Source organism: Talpa occidentalis, unplaced genomic scaffold (genome assembly GCF_014898055.3).
Source record: "Talpa occidentalis isolate TD23 unplaced genomic scaffold, MPIMG_talOcc4v2.1 talOcc4.14, whole genome shotgun sequence".
NCBI lineage: Eukaryota > Metazoa > Chordata > Mammalia > Eulipotyphla > Talpidae > Talpa > Talpa occidentalis.
In genome coordinates this window covers 87624242-87636348 of record NW_023601433.1, presented here as the reverse complement: position 1 = coordinate 87636348, position 12107 = coordinate 87624242, and the positions used below count along the sequence as shown (strand labels likewise).

General features: G+C 50.5%; 1 protein-coding gene across 3 annotated transcripts in view; it reads left to right on the top strand.

The window, feature by feature from the left end:
* The first annotated feature begins 4974 nt into the window (after nucleotides 1-4974).
* Nucleotides 4975-12107, top strand: part of SBNO1 (strawberry notch homolog 1) — a 56633-nt gene continuing 49500 nt past the window's right edge. For 2 of the 3 annotated variants that reach the window (XM_037511279.2, XM_037511277.2), the window contains exon 1: nucleotides 4975-5120. Coding sequence is in view for 1 of the 3 variants with exons in the window: in XM_037511276.2 (XP_037367173.1) it covers nucleotides 8859-8900 (42 nt within the window). In the remaining 2 variants the exon portion in view is untranslated. Of the gene's footprint in view, nucleotides 5121-8669; nucleotides 8901-12107 lie in introns of those variants that run through there. The other variant, XM_037511276.2, reaches the window with a different exon arrangement.

The window sequence follows — 12107 nt, the reverse complement described above, 5'->3', positions numbered from 1 at the left end:
TGCTAGGACCTAAGGGCGGAGTTAAGCAGCCATTTTCTCAGTTTCTAAATAAAATCAGCCATGTTAGTAGGGTCTTGGGCACTGGCTCCTGTTCTTGGCCAGGCAAGTTTGGTCTCAGTGGGTCTTTTGGGATTCCGGGTTGGCGGAACGGGTAGGACACATTTAAGAATTTATCTCCCTTTTTCTCCCTGAGTTGTACATTTTCTCGTTTCCCCTTCCCTTGTAAATAGACCTTTGTTAATGTTTAGTGTGTGCCTGCAGTTTAAGTCCCCTTTAAGCGCCCTGGTGAGGACCCACAGTCATGCAACCCATTTTGTATCAGGGTTGCCCTGTAACAGATCTACTGAAATACACTAATGAGGGAAGCAGCTGGGAGAGGTCTGTTGCACCCTGTGGGTCAGCTCCCTGCCCAGGGATTGAACTTAGGCCACAGCAGTGATAGCAATGACACTTAACCCCTAGGCCACCAGGGAGACCTGAACTTCCTATTTTAAATCCCCTGTTTTCTTAAGGCCATTGTGAGGATTTAGGTTTTTATTCCAAGTCTAATGGGAAGCCTCTAAATGGTTCAGATCCAAGCACAGATGCATAGATTGGTGAACCCGAACTGTAATGCACGGCAAGCAGTTACCTAAGTGACAAGCAACTGTTTTGAGACTTGAACTATTGGAATGCTGTGACATGTTCCTACAATGTCTGCCTCACATGGATTGAATCACAGCTTCGCTTCGGAGACTTTCCTTTACTCCAGTGTTATATTCGTGATCATGTGTGTTCCGGCCTTTGCTATTGTCAAATTCTTCATGTGAGCATCAGTCCTTGTGAGGTTCCACCGAATAGGACAGAACATGTGTATCTTGACATTCCACAGCTGCTGGCCACTATAATCTTGTATCTCGACCTCATTCTACTGTGGGATCTATTTATTTATACATGCACATTTTATTATGTATTTTTCTATTAAATATGTGTATGTAATATGTACCTCCATGTCTACACACATTCTAATACATGTGATATGTAAATGTATTTGGAAATCAAGCAAGAGTGAAACCATACTCTACCTGGTAGGCTTCTAGGTTGTTTGAACAACCTACCTGGTTGGTAGGTTGTTAGAATTAATGGAAAGAACGAATATAAAGCATTCAGGAACATAGGAGTTTGAAGCAGTAGCCGTGAAGCAGTGAATAAGTAAAAGTACAAAATTGCATCTTAGTGTGTTGCTGTAATTTTGAGTTATTAATAGTTCCCTCCCCATTTTTTTAATAAGGATTTATTGTTATTAATTTATACATACAAGAGCTGAGATGTAAGCCAGAGGTGCAAGGTGGGTAGGATGGGAGGAGAGGAATCACCAGAGACAGAGTAGGGAGCAGAACAGGTGGATCTACTGACATACACTGCTGAGGGGAAGCAGCGGGCGAGACAGCAGAGGTCAGCTGCACTACATGGGTCAGCTCCCTGGCCAGGGATTGAACTCAGTCCAGACTGTGGAGATTACTTGATAGCACTGAGACTTTAACCCTTGTACCAACCGGGAGGCCCAGCACCTATTTGTTTCAAACCTTAGTTCATCAGTCCTTCAAGACTTCTTTGATTTCCTGAAGAGGTTAAATTCCTCTCTAACATGCTCTGTTAGCTGTTTGTAACATTGTCACAGTTTACATTTTGTGTCCTTTGCAGATGAATGCCCTCTAGACTGCAAGGGCACTATTTCAAGGGCAGTCTGTGTTCCTGACCTCACACATGGTACCCCAACATATAGTAAGGGCTCAATAAATAGTTGTTGAAGGGAATGAGAAGTGCTGTGTAAATGATCACAGGGAAGTCAACACCATGCCAAAATAGGGATTTTTTTTTTAAATTATCATTTTTTTATTTTAAAGATTTATTTATTTATTTATACAAGCACTGGGTACAGCCAGAAGCACGGGAGGGTGAGAGAACTCACCAGAGCCAGAGCGGGGAGCAGAGCAGGCAGAAGGACCGAAGTACACTGCTGAGGGGAGCAGCGGGCGGCAGGAGAGGTCTGCGCGCCATGTGGGACCCTCGCCCAGGGGCCGGGGAACAAACCGGCACTGCAGAGGCTGCAGGCAGCCTCGCAGCCCAGCGCTCAACCGCTGCGCCACCAGGGAGGCCCAGAAATAGGGATTTTTTTTTAATCATCTGATTCCAGTAGCATCTCTGCTCTTGGTGCACTCAATAATCAGTCTCCCTCCTGCCTCTGACCTCAGTATCTCAGTTCCTATCCCCTGATGCAACTTGACTCGTGTGGTCTTTCCAAGTTGGTCTATTTGTACATGCAAACACAATATATTACTAGATATTCTCACTGATAGGCACTTCATTCTTTTTTTTTAAATTAAACGTGCATATAATTTTTTTAAGATTTATTTTTTTATTTATACAAGAGCTGGGGTACAGGCCAGAGGCGCGGGAGGGTGAGAGGATTCACCAGAGACAGAGCGGGGAGCAGAACAGGCAGACAGACCGAAAACACTGCTGAGGGGAGCAGAGGGCTGAGAATCTCCCTGGTGGGCAGGGAATTGAATCGGCACTGCAGAGGCTGCTGACAGCTTCACAGCGCTGTGCTCAACCCCCTGTGCCACCGGGGAGGCCCACTTCATTCTTTTGAACAATTGTTTCACTGTAGGAAATTACCAGCTTAACCAGTCCTTTCTTCCAAGACATTTAGATTGTTTACCATATTTTGCTTCTGAAAATAAAGCTGCAATGGATAACCTGTGCATAATTTTTATTTAATTGATGTTTGTTTTTTTTTTTTTAAAGAATTCATCAGACACAGAGTGGGGAGTAGAATGTGGGGATCCAGTGAAATACACTGTTGAGGGGAGCAGCAGGGAGACAGGAGAGGTGTGCTGTGCCATGAGGGTTAGCTCCCTAGCTGGGGGATTGAACTCAGGCCTCAGTGGCTCACAAAAGCTTGATAGGGCTCAGATTTAACCCCTGCGCCACCTGTGCATAAAATAATGTGTACATCTGTGCAGTTATATTAGAAGGATCCCCTGAAACAGCATGTTTTACTCTTGCTCAAGGTAGAAAATATGCAAAGATGGTGGCAAGAATCTGGCTTGGATGCCCAGGAAGTACCTCTGAGGGTGGTGGTGGGGTATCTGGGTCAGACCTCTACGTCCAGAATCTGGTCCTCACCAGTACTAGTTAGTGTATGCCTAATTTGGGGACACTTGGAAACCAAACGGTTCCAAAGAAGCTCTAGAAACACTGCAGCGCTAAGTAGGATGTCGTAGATTTTTTTGTTGCTTCCTTCCATATTTCTTTCTATTCTCATAACGGGACAGAAGTGCAACTGGCGGTTTGTTGTCATCCGCATTGGGCCATAAACTAGTTTAACAGGACACACGAAGGTCTGGTTCTTAGGGAACGATTTTTTATTTCGCCTTTTTAAAAAGATTTATTTATTTATTTATTTATTTATACATACAAGCACTGGGTACAGTCAGAAGCGCGGGAGGGTGAGAGGATTCACCAGAGCCAGAGCGGGGAGCAGAGCAGGCAGAAGGACCGAAGTACACTGCTGAGGGGAGCAGCGGGCGGCAGGAGAGGTCTGCGCTGGCCGGGGAGCAGCCGGGGATCGAACCGGCGCCACATAGGCTGCGGGCAGCTTCGCAACCCAGCGCTCAACCGCTGCACCACCGGGGGGGGGGGGCTTATTTCTCTTTTTAGGTGAAAGTGACTAGCAAGGTGATTTGTTGGCAACCGAACATGTTTATATCTTTAACACATATTTAATGTATTTATGCCCACAAACGTCAAGTTCGGAAGATCCGTAACTATTCTTGCCGCAACTACGTTCCCCGCCCCCCTCCTCCACCTCCATGACCCCCTCTCGAGGAGCCGCGGGTAGTAACCTCCAAGTGCTCCCAGCGACTTGTTCTGCTTTTTGCAGAAGGCGAAAGGAATGTGCCGCCGGTAGGGGGCAAGAAGCTCCCGGGCGAGCCGAGTACCTAAGCAACGGAGCCAAACAGCATTCTCAGAATGACTTTTCAAAAGGGTTACCAAGAAGTTGCCTCGGTCTTCAGTTGGGTCCTGCAGTCACAGTGACCATAATAATCACGAGCTGGGAGTACGAGGTGGTAGGTCGGCGCCACTCTGCAGCAACCCCTACTTGAGAACAAGTCTGCTGGGGCTCTCAGGTGTGCGTGAGGATGACAGCGGGGCCCACCGCGCTCCGGCTCCCCGGCTTCGGTAGCCGCCCTGTCCCGGCGCAGGGACGCCCACCTACTTGCGGTTTCCGACTGAACAAAGTGCTGTGAGCGAGCCCAACGGGCGACGCATTTGCAAGTATCGTTCTCTGGGGCCGGCCAGTTAATGAACAGCTTTGCAAAGGGGTCGGCAGGCCAGGAGGTAACTTCCTGGGCTGCAGCCACAAGCCAACAGCGTTGTGAAGACCCCCGCGGCCCCTCCTAGCCGGACTCTGCACGCCGGGGGGGACGCATGCGCCCGGCCGCCGCCCGACCTCCTCGCGGCCGCCCGGCGCGCCGACCTTCCTCCCGACATGCCGCGGGGCAGAGGGGGCGGGGGACGGAATTCTCGCGACGTCTCTGGGCGCCGGCGGAAGCAGTAGACACGTGACTCTCCTAGGCGGCCTTCGCCTTCCCCCTCCCCCTTCTCGGAAACCCGGCCCCCTCACCCCTCGCCCACCCCGGAGCCGCGGTAATGGGCCGTTTGGGTTCCGGAATTCCCTTGGATCCACCCACTGGTACCGGGTCGGCGGGAGCCGGCGGAGCCCGTGCTGAGCGGCGAAGGCAGGGGGCGGCCAAGATGGGGGGGGGAATCATCTTCCTTTACCTAGGAGGGAGGCGGGGCCGAGAGGGGCTCTGGGGCCGGGTGGGGGAGGGAGGAAGTCACGTGGGCGCGCGGCGCGCGGTGCGTGCGCGCGGCGCTTCATCCGTCGCTCCGCCCCCTCCCCTCGGCGGGGCGGGGGCCGGGGGGAGGGGCGTCAAGATGGCGGCGGGGAGGTAGGCAGAGCCGGACGCCGCTGCCGCCGCCGCCGCCGCCGCCTCCGCTGCGGTCGCCGCTGCTTCCTCAAGCGCTCGCCGCCCGGAGAAGCTGCCCCGGCGCCGCGTCCCGCGGGGAAAGTAAGTTCCCGCCCCCCGCCCCCCGCTCCCACACTCCCCTCCCGGACAGCCTCCCACTCCCACCCTCCTCAGGGGGCCGAGTGGGGCCGGGCGGGGGGCGCCACCTCGCCGGGGTTCGGGGCCTCCCTCGCCGCCCCTCGGCTGCGCGCCCGGAGCCCCGGCGGGCCCGGTCCCCGCGGCGGCCGCGCCGCGCTCGCCGCCTCAGCCCGTCAGCGCCGGGCCCTGTGGCCGCCGCGCGTGGGGCTCCCGGGCCGCGGGCGCCGCTGTCCCGGGCCGGGGGCGCCCCTTGGGGCGGGGGCGGGGGCTGCGGGCCGGCCCCGGCCCCCCGGGGCGCCCGGCCGGTTCCCCCGCCTCGCCGGGGCCGCGGGGTGCCGGGCGCGCAGGCAAAGTGAGCGCGGAGCCTCCCGAAGTCTCCTGCCGGCGCGCCGCCCGCTGTCGGGCGGGTGCGGGCGGCCCCAAGGGGCGCGTCGGCCCGGCCCCCGCGGCCCCGACTCCCGGCCGGGGGCGCGGCGGGCGCGGGGCACGTGGGGCTCACGCCCCGGGGCGAGCGCGCCCTCCGGACCCGCGGCGCCGGGGCGGGCGGTTGGCGCGTCCGCCCGCCGCTGGCGAGCGCGGCGCGGGGGCCCCGGCCTGGGCGCCGCCGAGGGGCGCGGGGGGCGGCCGAGCCCCGGGATCGTTTCAGCCCCGGACCCCGCGCCCCGCGCCCGCCCGCCCCGCCGGGCTTTGTGCCCTGCGGCTCCGGCTTGCGGGCCGCCGACCGGACGCTCGCGCGAGCCGCGCGCCCCGGGCGAGCCCCGTCCACGGGGGCGGCTTTTGTTGGGGGAGTCGCCGGCGAGAACGGGGGCCGGGCGGGCGGCGGCGGGGCCGGCGCGGCGCTCCCCGCAGACGCGCAGCCAATGGAGCCGCATCCGGAAGTTTGTGCGCGCACGTGTCGGCGGGGCCGGGGCGCGGGCGGCCGGGGGCGCGGCGGGTGCGGGGCGCGGCGGGTGCGGCTCGCGGGCCCCGAGGCCGCCGCCGCGCGCGGAGTGGGCGCCGGAGCCGCGCCCGCGGGGTCCCGAGCGCTGTCAGCCCCGCCCCGCGAGCGGCTTCCGCGGGCCCGCCGGCCCGGCCCGGGGCTCCACTTTCCCGGGGCCGCGGGCGGCGCCCACTCCCGGTCAGCTGGTGGTCCGGAGCGGTGGGGAGCGCGCCGGCTCTGCGCGCGAGAGTGTGTGCAGCTTGGGGATAAACTGCAGAATTTCCTTTCAGTGGGACATTAATTTTGCAAGCAAGGGAGCATTTTATGATCACGTTTAGAGAGGTTGTTTTCCAGAATTTATCTTCGTAGAAGAAATCTTTCCCTCCCCACCCCTTTGTTCTTTATTTGCCAGACTAACTTTATTCCAAACATTTCTGTTCAGACCTTTGAATAAATTTCACTTTCGTTTCTGGGTAAGTTTTTAAAAAGCGTTGTTAGTAGCATACCGCTTGTTCGTTCATTAGGGGAGTGCAGTTGTGTGTCTTTTGATTTTACATACTTTTTAAAAAAAAAAGATTTATTTATTTATTTATACAAGCACTGGGCACAGTCAGAAGCGCAGGAGGGTGAGAGAATGCACCAGAGCCAGAGCGGGGAGCAGAGCAGGCAGAAGGACCGAGGTACACTGCTGAGGGGAGCAGCGGGCGGCAGGAGAGGTCTGCGCGCCATGTGGGACCCTCACGCGGTGGCTGGGGATCGAACCAGCGCTCAACCGCTGCGCCACCGGGGAGGCCCTAATTTTACATACTTTTAGGAAGGATTTTCCTGAAATTATTTAAAAACGTGCAATGTGAAGATTGTTTCCTTGCTTTTTAAAAATGATTCCTTTCATAGACTTCAGCTGAAGATACATTTTGGCTTTTCTTGGTTTCTAAACTGAGCACTATCTGAGACTGACCCAGGTGCTCGCTCACGTTTGGAGTCTCATCCTAACCTAGTGACTGTCTTGTGGAGGCTCTGGTTTCCTGCGCTTAAGCTGGTGAAAGATAACTTCTGAGAGGAATTGCTGTCATATTAAATAGCCAGTTAATAGCTAAAATGAGGTAATGCTCAAGTTTTTGCTTTTTTATACTAATTGCCAAATCCACATTAACATGGCTTGAATTTACTATTAGACAGCCTTGTGATACCATCAGAATCTTCTGCAGCTGGAAAGGATAGACGCCTGAAGAGCAGGTATTCTAGATCACTAGTACGATATGGTACAAATCCCATCATATTGACTGTTGACATTTTGGAGGCAGTATATAGCACAGAGCAATGGCATTCAATTTTTTTTTTTTTTAATAGAGGCATGCTTTATTTGTTTTGTTTGTTTGTTTGTTTTTGTTTATGCATGCACTGGGTACAGTCAGAAGCGCGGGAGGGTGAGAGAATTCACCAGAGCCAGAGCAGGGAGCAGAGCAGGCAGAAGGAACGAAGTACACTGCTGAGGGGAGCAGCGGGCGGCAGGAGAGGTCTGCGCGCCATGTGGGACCCTCCTCCAGTGGCCGGGGAGCAGCCGGGGATTGAACCGGCGCCACAGAGGCTGCGGGCAGCTTCGCAACCCAGCGCTCAACCGCTGCGCCACCGGGGAGGCCCTCAATTTTTTTTTTTTTTTAGATTTATTTATGCATATAAGAACTGGGGTACAGACCAGAGGTGCTCGGGATGAGAGGATTCACCAGAGTAGGGAACAAAAGAGGTGCTCGAAGTACGCTGCTGAGGGGGGCAGCGGGGAGACAGGAGAGGTCTGCTGTGCCCTGTGGGTCAGCTCCCCGGCCGGGGATCAAACTCAAGCTGCAGTGGCCATGGGTAGCTCCATACTGCTGCGACTTAACCCCATGGGCCACCAGGGAGGCCCAGCATTCAAGCTTTTTGACTGCATCCCATACTAAAAAATATTTTACATTTGTAACATAAATAGATAAATGTCTGTATGTACACATAAAAGTGGAAAACTTTATTTTGTGAAATGTTTATTCTGCACACACAAATTTTCTGTACTATACTGAAATACTTAAAAGTACTGATCGTGATGCATAAGTTGCCTCACCAGTTCACGGGGTTGCGACCATCAGTTTGAGTGATAGCGGTGTAGGGTTAATCTAAGAGTAGAGAGTCTTGGAGGGAGTGTTCTCAGACCTCCTGGTTTTATAAACTTCTTCCAAGTGTGTTTGGTTGGGGTTTTTTTTGGTGTGTGTTATACTTTATTTCTCAAATCCTGGGTTTCTTCCTTGTAGTGGAGGATAAAAGGTCGCATTTACTCATGGGTTATTTTTAGGGTTAAAGGAGGAAACGTCCAAGCATACTGTAAATCTCAGGAAGGCTAGCTATCTTGAGTTTGATGTGCTGACCAAGAAAATTGTTTCATTTTTGCACCCTTCTTATTCTTGGTGTCTGTGAAGCATTTTTTAAAACTCCATATACAGTTTGTACATTCCTTTGTAAATCCATTCTTCCTATAGATTTTGTAATGAGAGTAGGGGGAAGGGTTACTTTATTGAACAATTGCTTCCTTGAGAAGTAGTTGTTAAAAAATAAGGTTATGTTCTATTAGGTAAAGAAAGAGCTCTTACAACAAACTTTTCTTGATAACTGCCTTCTTTTTCTCCTGATGTTCTTAAGGGATCAGGTGCATAGTAGTCATTTAATAAATTCTTGTCAGTGGACTATGTCAGCTAAATTCTAATTGAATCATTGTCCTTCAGGTTCTAAAACAATGTCAAGTCACCACATCTGGGATGCATAAAATCAAAATTGAAGCTAAGTCAAATATCAGACTGGTTAGTGCTATTAAAGAATAAGAAAAAGTTCTTTTTTTTTATTATTTCAGGCAAAGGTATTTGCTAAGTGCACATGTAATGATGTCTGCCAATTTCCTCTAGATACACCGATTAGCTGGACAAACTGCATGGCATGTTAGGTAAAAAAAAGATGTCGTATCTTGGGGCACTAATTGGGGAGTTAACTAATGAATGGATTGCCAACAAGTTGGTGTTCTGGCAAATAATGCATTACATCAGCAATATGGAGAAAACATATTGCTTGAGTATAACACTGATGTTTATCAAAATGAGAGTTAATAGCTAACAGCTAGCATTTCAGTTAGCATAACATTACTCAGTACAGCAATTCTATAGAGTATGATTTATTTTTATTCTCATGTGAAGAGGAGGTTATTACTTGACCATATCATACAAGTAAGTATACGAGTAGTGTGGCTTGAAGTGCTCTGGTTGTACGAACATTCACTACACATAGCCAGTATTAGAGCCCCAAGTATTGTTTGACTCCTTTGTCTCACCAACCTCTGCCAGCTGCTGCAGGTACATCCCTGGCCTCTGTCCAGAGCTATAAAAATTTGCTTTAGGTATCAACAAGAGGAAGGTTGTCCTGTTGATAGGTGTCAGTGTCAATGTCCTTGGTGGGAACAGTAACCTTTCATTTTTTTTAAAGATTTATTCATTTATACAAAAATCGGGGTACAGGCCAGATGCGCGGGAGGGTGAGAGGATTCACCAGAGGCAGAGTGGGGAACAGAACAGGCCGACTGACGAAATACACTTCTGAGAGGAGCAGTGGGCACGATAGGAGAGTTCTGTTGCGCCATGTGGGACCCTCACCACTGGCCGTGATTGAACCGGCGCTGCAGAGGCTGCGGACAGCTTCACAGCGTGGCGCTTAACCGCCTGCGCCACTAGGGAAGGCCCAGCCTTTAATTCTTAAAGACATTTTCATAGGCGAAGTGTTTTGATATAGGTTATATTTTCAAGCATATGTGATAAAATGGGATCTTTTTATTGTCTGTTGTTTGAGATAAAATCACAGTGGTTAGTAACTTGGGTTTTGCCTAAAGTCTATGAAATCCTTTCTGGACACTGGAAACAGTTCTCTTACACCTGACAGTGTTTGCATTTGTGTTGTACCTTGTGAGTTCAAAGTGAAGATGTTTTCCCTCTCAGGAATAAATCCTACTTATTTGTTAAATGAGATTGGATAATATAATCTTTTTTTTTTTAATAGAGGCATGTTTGTTTATTTATTTTATTTGTTTTTTGTTTATACAAGCACTGGGTACAGTCAGAAGCGCAGGAGGGTGAGAGAATTCACCAGAGCCAGAGCGGGGAGCAGAGCAGGCAGAAGGACCGAAGTACACTGCTGAGGGGAGCAGCCAGCGGCAGGAGAGGTCTGCGCGCCATGTGGGACCCTCCTCTGGTGGCCGGGGAGCAGCCGGGGATCGAACCGGCGCTACCGAGGCTGTCGGCAGCTTCGCAACCCATCGCTTAACCGCTGCGCCACCGGGGAGGCCCAGGATAATATAACCTTTTAAGGGCTCTCAGAACCCCAAAACTGAAATTCTGGGAGTCTCATACTGTCAGGATGGGAATATGATTAAATATTTTTTTTTTTATAGAGGCATGTTTTATTTATTTATTTGTTTGTTTGTTTGTTTATACATGCACTGGGTACAGTCAGAAGCACGGGAGGGTGAGAGAATTCACCAGAGCCAGAGCAGGGAGCAGAACAGGCAGAAGGACCGAAGTACACTGCTGAGGGGAGCAGCGGGCGGCAGGAGAGGTCTGCGCGCCATGTGGGACCCTCCTCCAGTGGCCGGGGAGCAGCCGGGGATCGAACCGGCGCCGCAGAGGCCGCGGGCAGCTTCGCAACCCAGCGCTCAACCGCTGCGCCACCGGGAGGCCCAATATGATTAAATATTATGGGTTTTGCTAATGGCAGTAGAGAATGGCATAGGTGTTCCCTCTCTTCCGTTCCCCCTTCTTCAGGGAAAAAATTATAAGTAGAAAACTGACCAATTGGGTAAGAGAGAAAGCACTCCTAAGGATTTTTGTTTATAGTTTGTGAAAAACGATCTGTTTTGTTTCGTTTTTTTTTTTTTTTTTTTTTAATTTATTTATGCATACAAGAGCTGGGGTACAGGCCAGAGATGCAGGGGGTGAGAGGATTTACCAGAGACAGAGTGGGGAACAGTACAGGCAGACTAACTGAAACACACTGCTGAGGGGAGCAGCGGGCGAGACAGGAGAGGTCTGCCTCGCCATGTGGGTTGCTCCCTGGCCAGCTGGGGATCCAATTTGTGCTGCGGAAGGTGCAGACTGCTTCACAGTGCGGTGCTTAACCCCTTACACCACCAGGGATGCTTCAAAAAACAATGTTTTATAGACATTGTCATTTATTGGGATGTGACGATCAGAGATTCAGACTGATTCCTGTGAATGAATTTGGATAGTGTTATTTATGAATGAGTGTCCTTTATAACTCGTTGCCATTATTTCTTGTATGAGCAAATTTCTTAGCAGATTTCTTTTCTCCCATAATATTTTTATACTTCTAATGCTTATTGTTCAGAAGATCTATTTTTTAAAAAATGTAGATTCAATAACAGTTTCCAGTGAATTTATTTCGTTAATTAATGGTGTTTCTGTACATTGAGTATGATTAGATAGCTTTGGTGTATATGTGATAAGTTAAATGGATCCTTTGGCCTCCAAGGGCTCTGTGGTCTATAGTTTAGGAGTCACTTGTTTCAAACAATGCTTTTCTTTCAAATGTAAATAAATCACTACTTCCAATATTTATTAAAAACAAAAAGACATCTCTGGAGTTCTGTTAATCTAGATCAAGATTAATCTTAGCAAGTGGGACAAGACCCCCTAGCTCCACACTTTTATGGATTAAAGGTGTTTATTAAAGCATTGGTTTAACTTTTTTGGTACATAAATTACTGTATACTGGGATAATGGGTAAAGTATGGTTATCTCTGTATATTAGAAAAATGATTTTATTTTAAATCCATGTTGTGACATTTTTGTTTGTTGTTCATACTCTATCTTTCCGTCTTTATCCCCCACCTTTTTTTTTTTTTTTTTAAGACTTATTTATTTATTTATTTATATAAGCACTGGGTACAGTCAGAGGCGTGGGAGGGTGAGAGGATTCACCAGAGCTAGAGCAGGGAACAGAACAGGCAG